The sequence below is a fragment of the Anabrus simplex genome, chromosome 5 (genome assembly GCF_040414725.1).
Source record: "Anabrus simplex isolate iqAnaSimp1 chromosome 5, ASM4041472v1, whole genome shotgun sequence".
NCBI classification, from domain to species: Eukaryota; Metazoa; Arthropoda; class Insecta; order Orthoptera; family Tettigoniidae; genus Anabrus; species Anabrus simplex.
The window spans coordinates 421,410,974-421,435,926 of NC_090269.1; the positions used below are offsets into that span (position 1 = coordinate 421,410,974).

General features: G+C 38.1%; 1 protein-coding gene across 1 annotated transcript in view; it reads left to right on the forward strand.

Annotated features, from left to right (window-relative positions):
• FANCI (Fanconi anemia complementation group I) overlaps positions 1-24,953 on the forward strand; it is a 427,158-nt gene that overhangs the window by 288,933 nt on the left and 113,272 nt on the right. Inside the window, exons 16-17 of the mRNA XM_067148224.2 lie at positions 15,455-15,628; positions 23,797-23,948. Of these exons, the coding sequence (XP_067004325.2) occupies positions 15,455-15,628; positions 23,797-23,948 (326 nt within the window). The remainder of the gene's footprint in view (positions 1-15,454; positions 15,629-23,796; positions 23,949-24,953) is intronic.

Below are 24,953 nucleotides of genomic sequence, written 5' to 3' on the forward strand. Positions count from 1 at the left end.
CATGCATGATCCGGGGTTTTAATTAAAAATACGCTAATCTGATTCAAAATTGCATGCAGAATTCAAAAATGTGATCAGAATGTACAAATAATAACTCCAAACATGATAAAAATCTACGAAAATGTCACGTCACGCAAGTACGCGATCTCATTGGCCTGACGTCATCGTACAGGTTGACTGAATTAGCAGACGAAATAACACATAGTGTGCTGTGAGAAGCAGGATACACCTCGCGTATTTCTACTTTACATTAGTGTCTAGTATGGTTAAATTCTAGGTCTATACATTGGATAATAATCTGAGTGGTATATTTTAGAGTTAAAATGAATTGTGCTCAGACAGTGAGGCAGAAAACTTATAAATGGTGTAGAGTTCCAATGTGCAATAGCACATCGCATACCATACCAAACAAATTGTTTATAAACGTTCCAAAGATGCTAAAACTAGGGAGAAATGGATTTTGGCGAGCTAGAGAAGTGCTGGTGATATATCGGAAAAGTCTACAGTTTATTTTTTTGAAGATTTTAACGTAAGATGAATTTGTTTGAATTTTCAAATCACTTTTCCATGTCAGCTGTTCTAGTGGTAAAACTTTAAATTTTAATGTATGATGCTTTATTTAAATGCTTCAATTACATCTTGGAATATGAAAGTAATAAACAGTGCATTAAATAATGCTGATTATTAAAGTATTCTCCAAACCTAACCTATGTTTTGGGTGATCCATGTCAAGATAATAAATCAAAGGGGTTATGAACCATTTTGACAGCTCTAATTCTACCAATATATCTTGGCATGGGACAGTTATGTATGTCTTTATTGAAGAGCTTAATTGGTAAAGAAATTTAGGCTATATCTAAATACTCTATAATGTAACAAAGAATAGGCGTGTACATCATGAAAGGAAACAACGTGAATTTAACAAATGTATAACTCTACACAAAACCAATGCTTGTCTGTTGGGGTCTTATAAGTTAACAATGCTCAGTTATAATAGTTATCATAATATTAATGAAATAAATAACATAATTGCACACAGGTGAAAATAGTGATGTAGGTGTTTAAAATATTATCCAACTTAGCCTAAGTTTTAGGTTATACAAGCCAAGTTAATAAACCGAAGGGTAAAAATACCGCGCGAGTTGGCCATGCGGTTAGGAGCGCACAGCTGTGAGCTCGCATTCGGGAGATAGTGGGTTTTGAACCCCACTGCCGGCAGCCCTGAAGATGGTTTTCCGTGGTTTCCCATTTTCACACCAGGCAAATGCTGAGGCTGTACCTAAGGCCACGGCCGCTTTGTTCCCATTCCTAGGCCTTTCCTGTCCCATCGTCGCCATAAGACCTATATGTGACGGTGTGACGTAAAGCAAAAAAAAACGTCACAGCACCCAAAGACATTCCTGTATTGAGCAACTAAAATGTCACCAGGCCACTTTTCTTTCCTGATATGCTCAGCTTGTTAAAAGCCAAATGTAATTAATGTTATTGGTTTCACGCCCCGCTAACTACTTCTACGATTTTCGGAGACACCGATGTGCAGGAATTTAGTCCTGCAGGAGTTATTTTACGTGCCAGTAAATCTACCAACACGAGGCTGACGTATTTGAGCACCTTCAACTACCACCGGACTGAACCAGGATCGAACCTGCCAAGTTGGGGTCAGAAGGCCAGCACCTCAACAGTCTGAACCACTCAGCCCAACTTGTGAAAACTAGATGAAGTCATATTTATCTTTATCATGTTTAACTTTTTCCTTCCACAAAGATATTTAATTCTCTTTCATGGGCCCCGGAAGTGGGTAGGCCAGTTGTCCCAACCATAAATATATATTTTTTTGGGAATGATAGATTATAGCCCTATAGGACTATGATCTTTCTTTCTTTCCTTCTTTCTTTCTTTCTTTCTTAATCAGTTTATCCTTCAGGGTTGGTTTTCTCTCGGACTCAGCGAGGGATTTCACCTCTACCACTTCAAGGGCAGTGTCCTGGAACGTGAGACTTTGAGTATGGTGATGCAACTGGTGAGGAGGGCCATTACCTCGCCCAGGCGGCCTCACCTGTTATGCTCAACAGGGGCCTTGTTGGAGGATGGGAGGATCGGAAGGGATAGACAAGGAAGAGGGAAGGAAACGGCCGTGGCCTTAGGTGCCTGGAGGAGAAGTAGGAAAATACGAAAAACCACTTCGAGGATGGCTGAGGTGGGATTCGAAACCCTTCTACTCAGTTGACCTCCCGAGGCTGAGTAGACCCCGTTCCAGCCCTCGTACTATTTGTTTCCAACTTTCATGGCAGAGCCGGGAATCGAAACCGGGCCTCTGGGAGTGGCACACATTAACCACTACACCACAGAAGCGGACTAGTACTATAATGCTACCTATATGTTTATGTTAGTGCTGAAATCCGATTTCTTACTTTACTAATGCTGAAAGCCCGAAATGTAATGTTATTCTTTAATAGGGGAATCAGTCTAGAAGGAAATGTTGAAAGTGATGTGATATCTATCCAGGTTCATTGTTATCCTAATACTATGGGTTACAGTACATTGCACGTATATAAAAGACGCCACTTACAAACTTGCTTGTTATCCGCGAATTTCTGCGGCCACAAAAGTCACTATTTTTCAAGAATGATGACATTTACACATGATAGATTGTCTGATTGTGCTGTTTTGAACCTTTCTTCTGTCATTTTGAAGTTATTCGCGATCATGAATAATAAACAATCGGCTTTTAGCAACGGCTGATGCACAACGGCTGGTAGAGCTCCATGCGGTACTGGATCGTGACGTCACAGCGCGCCGCTTACGTCAGAGGCCGTTTCACTCGCCTTGTGGAAAGGCACTATTAAATATTTTTTTAATGATAGAAAACAAGGCAACATACCACAATGCAATACGTTTACGTACTATTTCATTGGTGTACTTTTCAAAAAAAATATTTTTGAAAATGATGCATGTTCCCAATTCCCCCTGTTCCTTCTCATCCCTCTTTTACACCTACTGTAATCCTGTACATTGTTTGAGGGAGGCCTACCTTCCTTCCTGTCTTCTGAGAGAGTTGTAATTCTCTCTCTTAAACTCTCCAACTCCTCCTTCAGACTCCTTAATGCCTGGCCACACCCATTTTTATTTATTTTTTATTTCCTATACTTGCACTCCTTAGCCGTTCCTTACGGAAAAATGGAAAGAAAAGGAAAAATAAAATAACTTATTATGTGCAACAAAAAAATAAGGACAAAAGTATTATCTAGGATAGTACATAAATATCACACGACAATAAGGTAATTAATATACTACTGCACTACAATTCTACTTAGTCGTACTATAATTTTATCCTACAAGACCCTAACAGGATAAAAACTGCCATTAATTACTGAATACCTAAAGGAATACATAAATATTACACAATTTTAAACAGCAGTTAAGTCTGTCCTAATTACAACAACCAAATTCTATTGAGAGTGTATCTACAGACTCTTCTTCTACACAAATATTTTACAAAAATAGAATACATACATACATACATACATACATATCTCACGTCGTTCCATCTTAAGCAATGGGTCGGCAAACGAGGCTTCTCCACCAGTTGCGGTCCCTGAACTTCTCTCCTTCTTCAATGCTTTCCAAAGTATGTCCTCTCTGTTGAATGTCAATCTTCACCATGTCCTTGTACCTGAGTCTTGGTCGCCCTATTGGTCTTTTGTCTTCAAGTTTTAGATCGTACTTTTTTTGGTAATCTGTTATCACCCATGCGTCGCATATGTCCATACCATCTCAGTCGCTGCACTGTTATTTTGTCCTGCAGTCTTACAACTTGAGCCTGCTTGCGGATTTCATCATTACGGACTCTGTCCCTCCGTGTTTTGCTGATCATGCTACGGACAAATTTCATTTCTGCTGCCTGGATTCTACTAACATCTTTGTTTCTCATGGTCCATGTTTCGCAACCATAGGTCGGGATTGGTACGTTATAAGTTTCATTTATGACTCTCTTACATTTTGTTGGTATTTTCTTGTTCCATATTATGTCTTTAACTATTTTGTAAAAGTTGCTACCTGCCTGAATTCTGTGGGGAATTTCCTTATAATAGAACCAGTATCAGAGATAACACTTCCAAGATATTTGAATTGATGGTTCATCTGTAGCTGTTTCCCCTCCATTTCAATGTGTCCCATTGGTTGCCCATATCTCTTCATGACCATAACCTCACTTTTCTCTTGGCTGAAGATGAGTCCATATTCTTTAGCAGATTCTGCTCAGGAGTTTTCCCTGTCATCTTTCATTCCAGCAACACTCTCCATACTCATTTCATAGCATTTATCAGTCATTAATAAATCACTTTGGGAGTGACGACCCCATCGTACTAATAGCCTATATCTGCTTCATTCATTCCATCCCTGACCCGGTCAATGACTGGAAAACAGGTTGTAGGTTTTCATTTTCACTACTAAGCACAAACAGAAATTAAAATTGCAAGTTTGAAATTCACAAGAACTACTCAAACATGAGCAACAGAGCTAAAGGTGTAGACAAATTATTATTAGTACTATTTTATCCTACAATGCTCAAATAGATACAAACGAAAGATACACAAACCTTGTCAGTCCTTCACCACTGAGCAAGTGGCTGTGTGGTTTGGGTCATGTAGCTATAAGCTTGCATTCGGGAGTTAGCGGGTTCGAACTCCTCTGTCAACAGCCCTGAAGTGGGTTTTCCGTGGTTTCCCATTTTCACACAAGGCAAATGCTGGGGCTGTACCTTAAATAAGGCCACATTCTCTCCCTTCACACACCTTGCCCTTTCCTATCCCATCTTCATCGTAAAACCTATCTGTATCACAAAAAGCAGATTGTAAAAAAAAATTTAAAAAAATAAAAAAATTAAAAAACCTTCGGCAATGTTGAACAATCTTTGATAGGATTTGGCAATTTTTCTTGTGAAGTTTTGAATTGAAAGAAAAATTTGATGGTGTACAGCAGGCATTAGTCTGGCTCATCCGTTTGCACAGATTATCCGGTTCACTTTGTTCCACCAGAGCGCTATTCTTTTCACCTGTTGGTCTGAATGATCAGTGCTGTGGACTTTGGTTCAGAAGGTTGTAAGTTTAATTAATTTATTAAACACAATGTGTACAATGAAGTTTTTCACCACTCTGTCATTTCTGTGATTAGAGATTGAGGTCTGTTTACACATTCCACTAAATGGTTTTTAGAGCATGGATTCTTGCATTTCTTGCAGACGCAATCCTCCTTGGGTTCATGGAATGCCTCATTCTGGCAGATCCTTCCATGAAACCCATGGACAGCGAATCGTGTATATAGATGTCGAAGCTTGAAATTCGGTCCCTTCCAAATTTCTGACTTCATTGCATCAGTCTCCATTATTTCTTGGGGTATCTCATCGGCTTTATTTCCGTCTCTCCTCGATGATAGTTTTATATGCATGCGTTTCCGGCAGATCAAAAATGTGCCTTATGTCTTCCATGAAGAAGGTTTCCTGCGCTATTTTATAGGCGTAGCTATTTCTTGAGAATTTTGATATTGAGAAAGCTCTCTCAATAAATCTCGCTTTGACGCTTTCTAGCTTCCTAAGGTTGTTCACCGACAAGTAAGGCCAAATTAATTGAATACCATATGTGGCAGTCGCCATAACTTTAATTTTGAATAGTTTCATTGCTGTTGATAGGGATAGGTTTTGGAGTTTGGGGATGTCGTATGAGACTTTCGTTGCTGCCGTAGCTTGCTCCTGTACATGTAGGGAGAAAGCAGTTCCAGTAGTTTGTAATACAACACCCAGGTATTTGAAGTTGGATACGAATTCTAAAGGTTCTCCTCCGCATTTTAGTTGGTCCATATTAGATATCCTTCCTCCCCTTCTAAATTTCGTAGCCTTTGTTTTGGAACTATTTATTTCCATAGAATTATCTTTCGCCCATACCCTAATGTTCTCCATGGCTGCTTGTAGGTCTTCGCGGTATCTTGGCTCAGGGACTGGGTTTTTGTGTTTGTCTTTACACACGTCTTCATTTATGTACAACACTCTACACTGCCAACCAAATGGGAAACATGTATACGTACAGTCTTCCATGTAGGAAGGGTGCCTGTCCATAAAACTGTAACCAGTCCTTATGTACAATACTGATCACATCTGCACCCCCACCTGGAAAAAGCGATGGAGCAAGAAGAAATACCGTAAAACGGGGTGAGAATGTGACTGGTGGTGAGAGAATGTGACAGTGACGTCATTTCATATGTCTGCATCTCCCAGTGCCACTTGGTGTCAAATACAAGAATGTGGCCTGCACTAATGCTTTGTTTATAGTCAAAGGTTGGTAGCCATGACGTTCTTCCTGCATTTATTCTTTGACCTTGGCGCGAGCAGTGCATTTAAAATTACGCGCCGTTCCCGCTCTTTTTATACGTTTGCATTGTCTGTTATGTGCAGCTTCCACCGTGAATTGTAGGCAAAAGGTAATTATATATTTTGAATCCTTTGGTGTTCTAGGTCATATCTCAGTTTTAAACACATTGTTATCATAATTTGTTCATGAAATGCAAATAATTTGATCTGAAATGGGAAGATTGTGGGGTGAAAATGTGATATTGGTTTCCTTTTAAATTTATTACAGGCTGTGTTTCTCTATAATGGGACGGATTTATAAAAGGAAAATTGGTGGACAAAATTACTGAAATTGGACAGATGATAAGTTAGAAGCAGCACTGAATGAAATCAAAGGGAAAAAAGCTTCTATTCGTCAAGTGGCGGAGAAATATGGAATCCATAGGAACACGTTGTTGAAGAAAATGCATGGACAACTTGCCGGTAAATCAGGTGGTCAAACAGTGTTGTCTTATGAAGAGGAGAAAGTAATAGTTTCTCATGTGATCGCGCTGGCAACTTACGGTTTTCCCGTTACTGTTAATTAATTATGTGTGTTCATACGGTCATAACTTGACAGGATAGGCCGTAAAGTAAAACGTTTCAAGAACAACACCCCTGGAAAAGACTGGGCTTTTCTCTTCTTACAGAGACACAAAAGCAGTCTGAGTTCTAGAATGGCTCAGTGCATCTCTCAATCACGTGCTAGCCTTGATAATGATATTATCAGTGAATATTTTGATAATCTTTCGGGAGAAATTGAGGGAATTCCTCCCGAAAATGTCTGGAATTATGATGAGACAAATCTACAAGATGATCCAGGCTCCAAGAAAATTCTAGTAAAGAGTAAGTACCCTGAACAGATAAAAAATGCTACTAAGGCTTCCGTCTCCATAATGATGTGTGGAAATGCTGCCGGAGATTTCGCACCTCATTATGTTACATATAGGGCTGAAGGAATGTACCAATGTTGGACGGAGGGTGGACCTCCTGCAACAAGGTATAACCGCTTGAAAAGTGGTTGGTTCGATGCAAGGATTTTCGAAGACTGGTTTGAATTTCTGTTGCTCCCAATTTTGAAGAGACAGTCTGGAACGAAAGTGTTAATAGGAGACAACCTTAGCTCCCATATCAACTACCACGTGATTTCTCTGTGCACTGAGCATAACATCAAGTTTATTGCCCTTCCACCACATTCTACACATTTGCTACAACCTTTGGATGTGGCCTGTTTTAGGTCAATGAAAAGTGCCTGGAAGAAAATACTCACAGACTGGAAGGAAACAGATGCTGGAAGGAGACTTTCGACTATTCCGAAGACTGTATACCCTCGCTTACTGAATTAACTTATGGTGCAATTGAATGAGAAAGGCAGTATCAACCTGAAGTCTGGTTTTCGTGCTTGTGGAATTTTCCCCCTTGACAAAACTGCTGTGCTGAGTAAACTGAGTGATAGTGTAATCGAAAGGTCTCCAGACCACAGACAAAATATCAGTGACACTTTTCTTGAGGAACTGAGAAAGAAAAGAGGAGAAACTGTTTCAATATCAAGCAGAAAGAAGAAGATCAAAGTACCACCCGGAAAAGGCTTTACTCTTGAAGATCTTGCATTACAGCCAAGAGACGCTGAAGCAAGAACTTCTAAACAAAGGAAAGCACAACATGTTTCTGGAGAAAAGAAGAAACGGCCGCAGAAACTAAAGCATCAAAATGAAGACGACACATCGTCAGAAGAAGAAGAGACGACGGTTTATGCAGAAAGTGAAGACAGTTTGTGTTCTTGGGCAAATTCAGACGATGAAAATACGGATGGACAAGAGGATATGAATGTTGATGATCATGAAGCTGAACAGTCAGACGTACCGGTACAAACAACTAATGAGGAGCAAAGAACTGATTTATCTGCAGGAGACTTTGTAGTCGTCAGGAAAATTATTGACAAATTTCGACGATGTGGGGGAAGTAACTACTATGACGAAGAATGGGAAATATTGGAAGTGGCCTGAACGTCCGGACGTGTTATGGTACTGCAAGGAGCAGGTCATCAGGAAGATACAGACACCACGAAAAATTGGAAAACGTGACATATTTCTAATTGACATGAAGCCTTAAATAATTCACGCTTGTTGACAAGTATTTTTTCTTAATATTTCTTACTTTACTTGTAAGTAATCTTGTAATCAAAGAATTTAATAAAACTGAATAAAAAAGTTTTTTCTGTTATTAAACCTTAAACTCACTTTCAAAAGGAGGAAAAAATGAGGAGTGATTTCTGTGCTGAGAGAGTTGCTTTATAAAAATCATGAAATGGTACATTAAGATAAATTACAAGCTATTTTAATATTAAAACCACTTTCAATTTGCTCACTTACATAAAAAGTGGTGTGAAAAGTGCCGTTTCTGGGGTGAGAATGTGCCAAGAAAAAATGCCTTACCAACACTCCCTTGTGAAGAAAATACAAAATTGAACCTGGTAAGTCAAATTACAACATTGTAGCTTACTTCGATTAAATTTTCAGTGTATTTGCTTTAATTTTGGGAATTATATCATTAAAAAACAATAAATGCTGTCACATTCTCACCCCGTTTTACGGTATAAAAGATTGCTCTCGCCTGTTGTTTTCTGCCATCATTATCACTAAATTATCCCAAGATCATGGATTTCATTCTGACTCTTGGGATTTTTCAGATTGGAAGATACGCTTGCCATGTTAACCCGTCTGGTAGCCTTGATCGTTAAGGCGTCAAGTCTTCATGGTTAATCATCTCTTTGGTGGAAAAATATTTCACCTTAGAATTTTGGCCATCGTGGTAGGTGAGGTGGTGGTATACAATATTCCTGACTTCAATTCCAAACCTTCCACAGTGTTCATATGGAGTGAGGGCATATGATGTTGGTGATTCATCCATCTGATGGGGATGTTAAGCTTTGAGCAGACCCCTTGGTTATATTTGACAGGAGCAGGCTATGTGCTGACACTGGCTTTCACCCTTTCTTTACCTCAGGATCCTCTGGTAAATTTGAACTATTGTCGCGGCCACGAAATTAGGCGGGTCAGAGAAATTACGCTGTTGCCAAGGTTATGTAGCAACTGGCGAAGAAATGTCTAACTGAACACATCATTTCGAAGCGCGAGGCAAGTTGCTCTCTCTCAAGCTCCTGATGTTACTTCATACAATGTTTCCAAACAAATTATACTACAAGCTTCAGAAAAGACTGCCGATTCCAGTGGTATAACTATTTTCCATATAAACTACTTTAAATAATAATGAAAAATAAAATCTTGAACGAGTAAGTTTAAATCCGTAAAATCATGTATTGAAAATTTTAGTAAGCGGCCAAGTTTTTATTTCTTCAGCCAATAAAATTTTGTCTGCGGGAAAATGTAAAAAATTACCTGAATTATATTTTTTATCTGAAACATATTTTCGTGAGTCTTGTAATTTTCCTGGAAAATGACCCGGAAAACGATCATGTAAATGTCGCTAGCTGAGGCAGTTCGGGGCGCGCGCACCAGCACAGGTTGCAGGACCCCGTAAATACTTTCGGATTACATATTAACCCGCATCAGTTTTATTACATTATAACTTTAAATATCTGAATACTGTATATTGTACCGAATAATATATTAAAAAACTACTTTAAAGAATAGGTTTATATTAATTTACAATGAAGTAAGAATCGGTTTCTGGCTTCAAGGCAGTCTTATTCACTGTCATCACTCATCTCACTATCTGTCGAGTCATCTTTTACACTGATGATGAATGGCTCCATTCTTTCGTCCCTTACTATTTCCTTCTCCCAATCGTCTGTTTGAACATTTTCCGCCCGATTGAAGCACTTTTCCCAATCTGCAGCAGTCACACGGTCGATGGCATCTGACGTGAGTTTTTCTACGCCCTTTATTTTGAATGTCTTGTTCCTCTCTGCCACTTTTATCTTTCTTGAGCCCAAATCAATTCACATTCACTATCCATTTTTTAACTGCACTTACGATGCGAACTCAACAGCTGCTTGACAGGGAATGACTCAGGTAAGGTGGACTGGAGCGGATGGGCTTCAGTTTGACAGCAGACAGCACTGCACGATCAGCGTTGCCAATCCATGCCCGGGGGTTAGCGACTCTCGACCATCTGTCGCTTCGCCGTTCCCATATCTGACGACAGTGCAGTTTTCCTCACCCGCCTAATTTGGTGGCCGCGACAATAGTACCATTTAAACACAAGCTCCACAATGTGATCACCAGGTAACTAGGACACAAACTGGAGACGTCCATGATGATGATGATGATGATGATTATTATTATTATTATTATCATTATTATCATTATTATTATTATTTAAACAAAACTGCTGTAGCACCCTAGTAGCATCTACAGCTTTCTGGACTCCCCAATACATTTACATTTAATTCACAGTTCTGGAATAGAACTAACAAAAGAAAACTGATTGGGTGTCAGTGTACTTGATGATACACAATATGTAATAAGCATGAGAATATATTATCGTCCAGGGTGGGGTCATAGGCTGACTATATCCCGATTTGCTTTCCTAACCTGATGACTTGTTGAACTGAAAGTAAAAGCATTAGGACATTCCGGGAAGGTTCTTGTGTGAAATAACACACTGTCCATTAAAATATATAAATATACTTACAAATTTAACCTCCTCAATAATATAAACATAAATTACAACATCAGACATACACTGTTTCTCTCTTCTTATTTACAACCTGCACAGAATTTACATGTCATAATAACAAGCTTTGTATGTAATCTGGCTAGTCTGAATAATGGGATCACAAACCTATGCAGTATAACAGTAAAATGAAAATGTTAAAGGTCCACCTTTTCCCAGTTCAATACGGAACAAAATGAAGTTTCTAACTTTCTATGCAGTGTAACTCGCTACACCATATCGAATTGATCTGTAGTGATTGATTATAGTTGGAGGTTGATGTTAAATGCCACCATACCTCGGCCTTGTTCTCCAATAACTTAGGTGACAAGGTGACACGTTGTATTCCGCCAAGTGCATAGCACTTCTTAGGGTATATAACATTTAGTGTAGATATCATATAATGATTTGTAACCCTGCAGTGCGTCCCAACCGAACATCCATAGACGAGACTGATCTCCAACGGATAGACACCAGCATACAATATGGCTAAACAATGCACACTTCAAGCAGGACAGCCACCTGATCTCAGTAGTTCCACTACACAACACCAACAAGACCTCTCTTCTGACAAACCAGCCATAAATTAGCCATCATTATCACTAAATTATCCCAAGATGCTTGTTGTAGATCATCTTCTATTTCTTTCAGCCAATTGTTTTTCTTTATTGAGCTATTAGCTCCATCAAAAATCCTCTTTGTGGGTCTGCTGCTGTCCGTTCTATGTATGTGCCTATAGAACATTAGTCAGCGTTTTCTGATCATGCTTGCGAGTCTGTCTGTGTATTCATATAGTTCTTTAGTTGGTCTCTTGATCCATATACAATCTCTGTGTATTGCTCCAAAAATCTTTCTGAGGATTTTACGTTCTACTTTTTCTGTCTATATGATACCTGATTTTCCAGTTGTGGTTGCTTCTGAAGCTTAAAGGGCTTCTGGTAGTACAGCTGTATTGTAGTGCCTGAGTTTGGCCTGTCTTGATATGTTTCTTTATTGTAGTGTGTCCATATGAATTTGTATGCTTTCTGAAGTTTGTCTGTTCTGTCTGTGTTGGATGCCTCATTTGATCCTCCTATTAGTATATATTCCCCTAGATACTTGAATTTTTCTACTCTTGTGATCTTTACATATTTTGTGAGCATGGCTTCTATATTGTTTTATTTTATTTTCATATACTGTTTTTTCTCATATGATATCTGTAGACCTGTTTTGATAGAAATTTCATGTAAGTATTCCAGTACTTCTTGTGCTTCTTGTCTATTGTTTTTAAGTATTGCCAGGTTATCTGCAAATGCCAAACATTTTATGATTGTTCTGGTTGTTTACGTTCTTCCTAACTGAATTCCTTTTACTTTTTCTCTCCATTGTTTGATGATTTTGTTCAAGATCAAGTTGAATAAAAGCGGTGAGAGCCCATCTTCTTGTCTGACCCCTATACGTATCTCGAATGATTCTGAGATTTCACCCATAAATTTTATTTTGGATGTGGTGTCTGTGAGTGTCTCTTGTATGAGTGCCCTAGTTTTTCTGTCTACTTGATATTCTTCCAGAGTATCAAAGAGAGTCTGCCTGTCGATTGAATCGTAGGCCTTCTTAAAGTCCACGAATGTGACTACAGTGTTGTTTGTCTGTCTGATCTTCAGGATTGTTCGCAGGTTCCAGATCTGTTCAATACATGATCTTCTTTTTCTGAATCCTGCTTGGTTTTCACCTATCTTTGTATCAACTTGAGATTATAGCCTGTTAAGTAATGCCTTGGAGAGAATTTTGTAAGTGACTGGCAATAATGAGAGATCTCTGTAATTATTATGGATCAATGTGCATTTCCATTCCTATGGGATTTTCTCTGTATATCATATTTCTGAGAAAATTTTGTGGATTTTCTTTATGATATTTTGGTCTCCAAGTTTCCATATCTCAGCGATAATCCCATCTTCTGGTGCTCTGTTGTTTTTCGGTCCATTTATGATCTCCTGTACCTCTGTGATTTTGGATGGTTTCAAATCTGAGTTTGGTACGGTTTTCGAGAAGTTTAATTTTTCTCTAGGCTTCTCGCTGTTGAGTAGTTTATCAGAGTAATTTTTAAGAATTTTTCAGTTCACTTTAGTATTTCTTTCCAAAGATACATCCAGTCTTTGGAAGCAAATATTTGGAGGCTGATAACCTTTTATAGTTTCCCTAAATGTTCTATAGAAATTTCTCTTACTGTTTCTCTTGAAGTCTTCCTCAATTTCATTTAGTCTATTTTTGTCGTATGTCCTTTTCACTGTTCTAATATCTTTCGATGATTGTTTCTGGATGTTGTGGAAATTCTGCCATGTTTCAGTTCTATTGCTGCTAAATTTCTTCCACGCCTGAATTCTTCGTTCAGTTGCTTGATTACAAGTTGCTTTCCACCATCTATGTTTGTGTTTCCTAGGAGGCTGACCCCAAAAGATTGCCTTCTGAACTGTCTTCACTAGGTCTGTCCAACTTTCTGTTGCTTTTTGATTAATTTCTTCAATAATTTTGTCCTTATTTATCTGCAAGTATTCTGGGTCTGGTCTTAAAATTTTGTACAATGTTGCCTTTCTGTTTCTTGGAATTCTTTACTTGTAGCAAGTGATGGTCAGACTCAAAGAATCCTTTGTGTGTTCTCGCATTCAAAATTCCTCTTGTATTTTTTTTTATATGGCTTCGTGATCTATTTGGAATTCTCCCCATAAGTTTTTGGGCGTTTTCCATGTTGTGACCTTTCATCTTGGTATTTGAAATTGTGTAGACATATTTTTTAAGTCAAAATTTTGACAATATCGTATGAGATATTCTCCATTCTTGTTTGAGCATTTGTGTTCTTTGTATGGGCCCGTAATTTGTTTGTACTTTTTCTTTGTGCCTAGTTGTGCATTGCATTGACAATTTTAACATGTCGTTCTGGTATTTTGTTTGTTATTTCTTCCCATATCTTCCCAAAAATCTTCTACTTGCTGTTTCTTTCTATTGAGCTCATTTGTCGGTGCATGTGCATTGACGATTGTATATCTTTTGTTTCCTGATATGAAGGTTACTGTAGAGATCCTTTCTGACATTTAATTGAAATCTAAGATATTTTCAGTGACTGATTTGTGCATTGTAAATCCTGTGTCAAACATTGTCGGCATTACCCGTCTGACAGCAGGTTTTCCTTTATATAATCTGTAATTTTCTGTGTTGAAGTGGTTTTCATCTGTGGAACGTGTTCCTTGTATAGCAAGAATTTTGATTTGAAATTTTTTTAGTACATCTGTCAGCTGTTTAAGTTTGCCTAGTTTGACCAGCGTATTTGTGTTGAGTGTATCAATATAGTGTTTGTGAAGAGGTTTTGAGAAGCTCCGATTCTTCTCCTTTTCATGATGTTCCTAGTTGCCCAGAATCTGATGACCAGGAAAGTCCAGCCGCACCCACCTGGTGAACAGATGCTGACCATTGAGCTGCTGGATGTCAGAACAGACACTAATGGGTTTAGGCTTTTGCTCTTATTGGTGCCAAGTAATAGGACGCTTCTTCCACTAACCACACTGTTCCGAATTCCAGCTTCTCCATAATAGTTACCGTTGTGGACTTCACTCATAACCCAGAGTTTGGCCCTCCATATTTATGACACCTGGAGAGAGGTTGTCCCAGCATTGTAAAGTCCACAGGAATTGGGCTACCTGTTGGTCTGCGGATCCGAAGATCATCCCTATTGGGAACCCCCTATCCACCACCCGGGGACACGCTCTGAAGGGGTCAGGTTCCTCTGGTGTACTTATTGGAAGTTAACCCCACCCACAATGGATGAAGTTATTTGCAGAGTATTTATTTATTTTATTTATGTATTTATTTATTCATTCATTTATTCTGAGGCAAAAAAGAGCCAGATAGAGGTAGGGGGTGAGCAGCTTCTTCCCAAGCCCCCTCGTGCTATGTGCCAAAACTGCAGAAGGAACTGCCACTATAGGGTGGGACTATTCAGCCACTTAAGATGCTGCATAAATTAAATCAGAATGCTACATTATCATCATATGAGGACAAATGAATGCTTGTCATGTTTCCATTCTCAAATTTCCATTGAAAGTAATGTATTCTCAAAATATGGAAATATGTTAAGGTAGTCTTGCTAATTCATGTGACCAAATATACCTGAGCTTCTGCCTATCTACGTACTTATTTCTGTATCTTCCCATTGTTTGTATACATTATTTGAAGTACCTTGGTACTGATAGGGTTAATGGTCCCTTCAGAGTTCTAGTTCTTCAAACAGCACTTGAACTCCCTTCAACTAGTGAGGTGAAGATGACTGGGCCTAAATATTACCTTTGGTCCATTTTGGAGAGTAGAACCAGTTTATAAACAATATTTTTTTGTAGAAATGAATAATTGAAATCTGTGTGTTTGCAGACGGCCATTAGAATGGGCCAGTACAGACTCCGCCAACATGCTGAGAGGAAGGCGAGAGTTTTCTCGGTATGTTATGCAAGCAACTCTACAACAGCTGCACCACATCAAGAGCATGAAAAGCACCGAGATTAAACACTTTCCTGCACTCTTCTCCCACTGTACTGAAGTTGGAAGGTAAAAACATGTTTAATTATATGACAACTTTAAGGAGCAAGATCATTGCTCAGTTACTGAACAGTTAAAGGTAGAACAGAGTTATTTATAAGATAGCGTACAAACATTTAAGAAAAGAAAAAAAAGAAAGAGTTAGTGAAGCAAGAAAATGAACAAACGTACCACAGGTATGGTGTAACTGATATTTAGAAATTTCCCTTTAAAGATAGGTTGGAGAATAGGATTGTAACATAAAGGAGATGCATACAGTCTCCTGACAATGTGTGTAGAGTAAGTAAGAAATCAAGAAAAGAACAAGCATATATTCATTAAAGAATAACTCTATGTGTGTCTCTTTTTTTCTGGAGATGGGAATCATTTGTGTTGGTAAGTAGCCTCATCTGGAGATGATCCTTGGTAATTTCACTTGGAAATTAAAAATATTTAAGTGGCAGTCACTCTTTTAGGGAGAGGGAGGATATTCTCACTGGTCTCAACAAATGTACAGTGAAACCTCGTTAGTACGTTTCTACAGGGGACAATGAAAAAGATCATGTTAAGCGGGAAAGCGCACTATCAAATATCCCATTGAAAACTATCCAACAAGATCAATCAATCAGTCACTACTGATCTGCATTTAGGGCAGTCGCCCAGGTGACAGATTCCCTGTCTGTTGTTTTTCTAGCCTTTTCTTAAATGATTGCAAAGAAATTGGAAATTTATTGAACATCTCCCTTGGTAAGTTATTCCAATCCCTAACTCCCCTTCTTATAAACGAATATTTGCCCCAATTTGTCCTCTTGAATTCCAACTTTATCTTCATATTGTGATCTTTCCTACTTTTAAAGACACCATCCAAACTTATTCGTCTACTGATGTCCTCCCACGCCATCTCTCCACTGACAGCTCGGAACATACCACTTACACGTGGTAATTCTCATGTTAGGTCCGTATTGAAATGTACGTAAATACAAAGTATGTTACAAGTGTTATTATTTTATATATCCACCTATTCAATACAAAGAGATCTTTTTAGAAATTAAATATTATTACAAAATGTTAAGGGACATGTTTCGCCCATATTAAGGGCATCATCAGCCTCAAACTCAAACCTGTATGGTGAAAAATCGGGATCCTGATTGCTCTTACAAGTCATAAAAAGATGATATCATTGTAGGTGTCTGTCCAAACATACAAATTGTTAGAACGTCCTTGGCTAAAATTGCAGTATCAAGCTGCATGTCAAAAGTACACACAATTATACTTTCTGGAGCATTGAAAAACTTGTTGGGGTAGAGTAATAAACAGCTCAGTCTTTATAATGAAACAGAAATGTGCCTCCTTGAATACTCCTGTTAGAGGATCAGAAAAAGCAAAGCTGATAAACTGTCACAGATGCCAATTTCGTATGTTGTGAAAAGACAACAACCTTCTTAAGTGGCTGTTCAGCTGCCTATAGTCTATTTAACTGGCTGAAGGAGTGAAAGTCGAATGTGTTATGATAAGATAACTGTCTTCTTTAAGTAATTGTGGGAGTAAGGAAAAAGCATTCGGTTGTCTATAGATGTATTTATCTTGTTTGAAGGAGCGAAAGTCGAAGGTTTTTCGACGCTGATAGAGTCCTTTCGTCTGTACAGATAACTAACTAATTTACATCTGTGTATAGTGTTTCAGGAGATAAAGGAGAGCACTAAAAAGTGTGGAAAAGTCGAGAGAACAAATATCAATAATTCTCTATTGGAGCCTGTTAAAGTAACAAGAGACTATTAAAAGACGTGAAAAATATGGAAGAACAGATATGACATTCTTTTGCCCTTGGGCTCATAGAAGTAACTACAGTACCTACATATTATAGCTAGAGTTTGTGGTTTATAGCATTTAAAAATCGGAGGTTTAGCGTTTTAGTTTTCAAATTTAGCGTTTTGTAGCATCTAAACTTCTCAAATTTAGCATTTTGTAGCAAATTGGTTAAAAATAGGCATAATTTGCTAAATTGCACACACAACAGTTGGGAGTAAAATCATACTGTTTAATCACACATTGCTATCATGCAGTTTTGAATTCACTACGGAAAATGAGACAAACATCAACATAAGACTGCAAGAAGTATTAACGCACACCCACAAATGTGCCTATTTACAAATTTATAAACACAACTTCAAAGTAAAAAATACTATTCTGAACGTATTTATTTATCACAGTACAACACACCTACAAGGAAAGGGAATTTCAATGATGATTGAAGTACAACATGCCAATTGTTTAAACTGTGTCCTCCTTCATTCGAGACCGCCTGTCAGTCAGAATTATGTTGTACTTGCTAAAAGAAAACTCTACATCAACACTGTTCGTGGAGGCCCAAATGCACAGCAGTGCTGCCAAGGCAAAGCAAGGACTGCAAAACATTTTTCTTCTTCAAGTCTTTGATTGTAAAGTCGGCACATCAATATAGGCCTATCTATATCGCTTACATAAAAATGTCCCAATTTGTGACTCTCGGCATGCTGTTTGATCGTCACTTCGTTTCTACCCATGGCTAGCAGACAATAAAATAAATTGCTACCGTACTTTAAAACAGAACTACTACTCAATGCTATTGTCAAGAATAACCGCCTATGATCAAGGGTCAACACAAAGAGAATGAATGTGTGTGCTTGAAAGTATATTTGCTGTTTAACTGATTGTTCTTTGCAGTGCTCTTTGGCCGGTGAAAGATGTTACACACTTTGAATGATTTAACCATTTGGCCTACCATTACTTGTGAAAGGAAATATTCCCTTACATACCATTTATTTTTTCGTCACTTTAACATAAATTTGACTAATCACATGCATAAGAATACGCAGAGCAAAGTGAGCTTTTAGCTTGTCAATAGTAACAGGAAACCAATGTTTTTGACTGTAAGTATTACTGGTTTCAAGGGAAGCAGATAAATTAGCAAGAAATGTAGAGGCATAGACATTGGTTTCCTTAGTAACGTGATCCCAGAACTGTGGGGTTAGAAATTCAATCCCTACGTCCATTTCTTTTGGATTATTTCCCAACCCCCTCCTCACTATAGAGCGAATTTCAGAAACTCATTTGCATGTTAGAGAAACACGCTTATTGTCAACAAGATCATAATTCCAAGTGTCATTTTACTAGACTTCTCACCCGCTCTTGTTGCATTCTGGTTTTATCACGTAGATTTAATTGGCACAATCATCTCGCAACTGAAATCTGAATCACTTTCATCACTGTCAGTTGAAGAAAAAGAAGAAGTATTTTCACCCTCCAGAGAATCATTTCCACTTTCAACATCACTATTTTCAAGCCAGTTATGAATCACCTCATCCATGCCGTGCTTGGATGCCGCCATGATTGTTTACAACGAGCGGCAAACTGAGGTGCTTTTTATTTTCCATATTTCAGCTCAGAGTTACTATTTACACAGAGAAAATAGCTTTAGGTATCATCTGGCATCAATCGGGTAGGCTGCAAAACAAACAGAATAAATCTCTCTGACCAGCTAACCGCGATAATGAACTTATAAATGTTCCATGCACCAGGATGGAAGTGTCCGTCAAAGTATGTTACTGCCTTATGATCGCAATGGGCGCCATAATAATTATTTCTTCTGAAATAAATAACAACATATATCTTATTTTTATGAAAATGCATTGTTTTTAAAAATATATGTTTATTTCGTATAGAACCGAGAATTTCACATAAATTGTATAATTTTGCATTTTGAACCAATTTCGCATTTTATCGCTAATTCAAAATTGCTAAAAACCACTCGTGTGGGTCATATAAGATGAAGGCACATACACTGACAAAGTTTCGACATATTTCACATTTATCGCAAATGCTAAAAATCACCAACTCTAATTATAGCAGATACTTTCTTCCTAAAACAATAAAATTGTATAATGAATTATTGTTAGTTGAAGCCTTAGGTTTCTGACCAGTGGGTAATTAAACACTGTTTTCTGGTCACTTTGTTCAAGCATGAATTTCTCGCGAGGTTATACTCGCCATAAGTGATTAAGCACCTTAGGCCGCCATCTTGAACACAAAACTTCGGCAGTACTCGGCATTGGTTCAGACAGACTCACCGGTGAATAATAAGAATGTGCCAACTGTCAGACTAGCAGTTTGTATTTTTGTATGAATGGCACACCGCTTTACCATTGCCTAAATCTTTACATAACTTTTTAATGGGATAGGCCTACAGTATATGGAAGCCTTATTACTTAACGGCACCCACAAATGACCTATCGAAGATCTGCGATTGCTATTATTTTAACTTCAGTCGTACCACACTGATTTAAATCATCTTATAACAAGAACAGTTATTGGCATTACCTTTAACTTATTGTATTGAGTGCTAAAAAGAAGTGAAATCATTATTTGTCGTGTGACAGCCTACTTACGGACTAATAGGATAATCGTGAGAAGTTCAGTAGCGCGGAACACATGGTATCTGTCTAGCTATGGATAAGAAAAGGGTCGTGAAACCACTCACTAATGAAGAAAAAGTTAAAATCTTTCAGGAAGTAGATAGGAATCCACATCTTAAGTGCGTGGAGTTGGCGCGAACGTTAAAGCTAGCACATTCTACTTTGAGCACTATTGTGGGCAATCGAGACAAAATTGAAAATGCGTATAAGCAAAATAGAAATGGAAAAAGAAAATGAGTGTGCGAAGGAATGTTTCCGAAGTTGGAAAGAATGATTTTGAATAAATAAATTTCTAACTTCTGATTGGAATGAAAAATAGGCTACAAGCACTATCAAACGCACTGGGTTATTCAACAATCTCACTGACAACAAAGACCTTTCCATAGAACAAAGAACATAGAACAAAAAATAAACCACTTGTCAGAAAATCAAATGATCATAGATATGTATCTCTGTCATTACCATCCACTAACAGCTGTATGGTTGATAGAGTTACACTTCCGTTACACATTTTGTGGCAGTAACTTCCGTGATGCATAATTTCGGATGACTCCCAGCCATAAGCCATGTATGTCAATCAATGACGCAAAAATCAACTTTACCAAAGCTAACAGCTTGCCCTTCGAAGGTGCAATATACTCGTTGTTCGAGAATTCAAGGTTATTTCCTCTTATCGCACAACTTTCTCCGACCGACCCATGGCAAGGGCTCTTATCTCTGTTGGAAATCATATTCCGTACACAAGGGATGACAAAGAACATTTTCAGGTCTGGGGAATGTGTCTGTCTGTTAGGTCATCAGCCCAGAGGCTGGTTGGATCCTTAAATAGCACCACCAAAGGTTATGCGGTTATAAGGAAACCCCAAAAACCAATGGCAGCACAAAAATGAGGCGTACTAGGCACGATGAGGAGTGAGGTAGTTTGCCATTGCTTTCCTCACTGGGTCAGAAAGTATTATTGCAGCACGACTGACCCTATGAGCAGCACCTTTCATAACACTCAGATGCACTAGTCATGCTCTGAATGTCATTACTCAGCACTACCCATACCCCAGCAACTTCCATATTGTCACAGCCATGGATGTTGACTGGGACTTCGGTGGAAGCTACACTTTACTCTGGCCTGTGCCAAGAGATGGATGCAAAAGTACTGTATCCATCAAGAAATGACAGCAGGCAGGTCTGGGGAATATGTGATTGTAAAGCGGTAAAGGCAAAAAATAGTGACGTGTTAAGTCACTATACGATGGGCATCGGGACTTCAAATTTACGACGTGCTAAGCGGGAAAATGTGTTAATGAGGAATGTACTAACGAGGTTTCACTCTTGGGAATATGATTTTTAACTTTTGAAAAGCTGAAACTGAAAGTTTAAAATGTGTCTTAAGGTTTTGATATACGTGAATAATTCCTGCACCCCAAATTTGGGAAGAGAAATTTAGAAAAGTTCCCCCCTTCCCCTGCAATTACTAATAAACTTGTGTCCTCATCTTGAGGTGGTGCGACTCTTTTTGGGCACACACCTAATGGAGGTGAGCCGCATGTACAGTTTTAACCACATACCAGCTCTCCCGCCATTCTTAAATTTGTGGCAGTACCGGGAATCAAACCTAGCCCCCTGAGGATGGCAGCCAATATTGCTAACTGTTACGCTATGAAAGTGGATTTCTAATTACTGTATATATAGCTTTGTTAGTTATTAATACAGTAGTAGTCTGTTATAGCAAGAATTCATAATGGCGGAATATTTACTCTGAATAGCAGATTCTTGTTATATAAAATTTTTCATAAAAGTCAGAAAAGATGCAGAATAGGTATTAAAATCCGTATGAAACGATAATCAGTTAGTTTCATAGTCAAGTTTTTGCAGATGAATGCCATATTGTGGTTTACTTGGTAGTCATTTTCTAATTCTGATACTGTATGCTCGCGCAAGTTCAATTTCATTTCTTAAAATTACATTAGTGTGACAAAAACTTTTCAGTCTATCAACAGTCTATCTGCAATAGGCCTACACATACATGACTTAAAGCATAATTTTACTACCATAGAACAAGACCTAGAAATTCTCAAAAACATAAATAAAGGCCCTTTACTCGACGTTACAGAGAACTGTTTCATTCACCTAGACCAATTTTTTAATCCTAACTTTAATCTTAACGAAATTTCAGAAAAATCCAATATCCTTTTCGACTTCCTAATCGAAGTCTTTAGAGGTATAAAAACCACGGGAGGAAAATCGATCTTTCACGCTCTCCACAGCACTCTTTTACGTCCCACACCACTACCACTCCGCCCTCCTGACCCGCTTTAAACTCTGCCTCCCTACCCTTCTCCTCTCCCCTTCCCCCTTCCCCCCCTCCCCTTTCCACCCCTCTCACTCTACCTTCGTTCCTCAGTCACACCCATCTCACTTGTCCACAACTCTCCTCACACTACACACACAGCACGCTGAACAAGGTGAGTCTCATATCCTATCATCCTTGGCCATGACTCCATTTAGAGTTCCATTTCACTAACTTAGTTTTTCTTTCCCTTCTTTTAAGATTCACCACCCTTGTTGAGCTGAGACTAATTTGAAGATCAACCTTATTCAATCGCTTAACATCAGGTGTCCCGGCCTTGACTAAATCTTTTTGATGGTTTTGCCAACCTCATATAACATCGGACCTGGACTTATGTGTCTTAATTGAACAGCAACAGAAGAGTGGACAATTTTACTACATCGTTTTTACCATATCGTTTTATCATCACATTCAGACTTTTATGTTCAAAGCATCAGACCAATTTTATGCACAATACTCACTCATCAAACTACTATGCTTTTGTGTGTCACATCACATCATCATATTTTACTCATTTTCTTCTAGCCTTTAAGGAGAAAAGCAGTCCATCATTTGTATTCAGCCATGCAAGAGTCTTTTATGCAATATTTGTGATATGTACTTTGCCCATTTGTGATTTTTGTAGCTGATGATGACGCAATAAGCGTCGAAACCGGTTCTAATAATATAATAAATAATATGTTGTGAACATCTTATACGACACGTTTTGTATTGAAAAGGTTGAATCTTCCTTAATTCTATTTGTGAAAGCTTATGTGGTGAAGTATCACATATGGAAATATCATTTATTGTCTTAACTTGTTGATATACTTTTTGGAGCTCCTACATCCTTCAGTCCCTTCTAAGCAGACTTCGTCCTTGTTATTCTCTCATGTCACATCGACGTACTTTCTTTTAAACAATTTATTTGAATCGATTGTTTAAATCCACAATTTTGCAATGTCATAGGATTGCAATAGGACAACCTTAAGTTTATTCAAGCAGTAAAATAGTGTATTGAAAACAGAGGATGTCACGATTGATGTTTCACAATTCACAATAACTTATAATGTGAAAATGTGTTTAGAATTAAGACATGTTGCAAGTACTTTTTATATTGTTAGCACCATATTTTCTCACAGTATATAATCTATTTTAAGTAGTATTAGTTTTCAGTAATTTTTATGGAATCTGTTTGATCAATGTGACTGTGAACCAGCTGAGGATGACCTGATAGGTGGCAAAACGTACTGGTGTAATAATAGAAAGTGTTTTTTCATTATGTATCCATAATGTAAAATGCTTTTCCTAATTTTGTATTGTAAAGTGGACCAAGTAAATTCTACAATTGGTAAGTTTGACACATTTCTTTTAGAATGTTTATTTGAATGGATTGTCTAAATACCAGTTTATTTTGTTTTCAGTGTTTTGTATCAGAATTGTATCGAGAATTTGCAGGATCTGTCTGCAGTTGACAAACTTACTTCAGTTCTATCAGTTGAGTGTTTTTATGAGCTGCTGTTGGTGGTGAAGCTGCACTTCAAGTCTCAGTTCTCTCGTTTCTTGGACACTGTTGGTGAGTTACACATCAATATTGTAATTTGATTACTGGGATAATGCTGGGCAGAAGTGAGTCTATTTGGCACTCTATGTTGTATGATGTCGGCATGTAAAAAGATCTTTCATGGTTATCTGACAAAATGAATTAAAACTTGGCCATAGATCGCCCAACAGAGATCCTTTTCTGTAGCATCTGGTAGAGTGAAACGAAGTGTTGAAATTGACTTTGATTCAGATCAAATTCTTGCTCATGGAAGCTGAGGCCATACAATTATTATTAGTACTTGTAGTAACTTGAGCAACTGGGAAGATGTAGAATCTGATCGATAGACATGGGAATGTGCAGTATTGTCAATGGTAGTTCATATGTTTAGGTAGTCGGTTGAAAGAGATCATAGAAAAGAACGAGAAACTGACTGCCAGGTTGTACAACAAGGAGCTTTGATAGAGCTTGTGGTTCTGGAAGTGGTCTCTTCAGCTATGTAAAAAACCCAGAACACGGATGCACTTGGAATACAATTGTTATGCTCACCACTTTTTATTTTTTTATTTCTATAAGTTGCTCTACATCGCACTGACTCTGATAGGTCTTATGGTTTGCATTAAGGAGTGAGGGTAATTGTTTCCACCTATTCAATTGAGAATAGGTGAAACAATTACCCTCACTCCTTAATGTAAATCTGGATTCAATGTGAACTATAAAGGGCTTGGAGTAGGAAGGAAGCAGCTGGGGTCTTAATTAAGGTACAGCCTCAGCATTCGCCTGGTATGAAAATGGGAAACCACGGAAAACGATCTTCAGGGCTGCCGACAGTAGGGTTCGAACCTACTATCTCCCGAATACTGGATACTGGTCGCACTTATGCGACTACAGCTATCGAACTCGGTATGCTCACCGCTGGGTAGTGATTGTTTTATGACCTTTTAACTAAATTTAAACACCAAAACATGAGCCATTCAGAAGAAATCTGATGTACAGTAGAACTTGGTTAATTTGAACCTGAAATGTCCAGAAAATTAA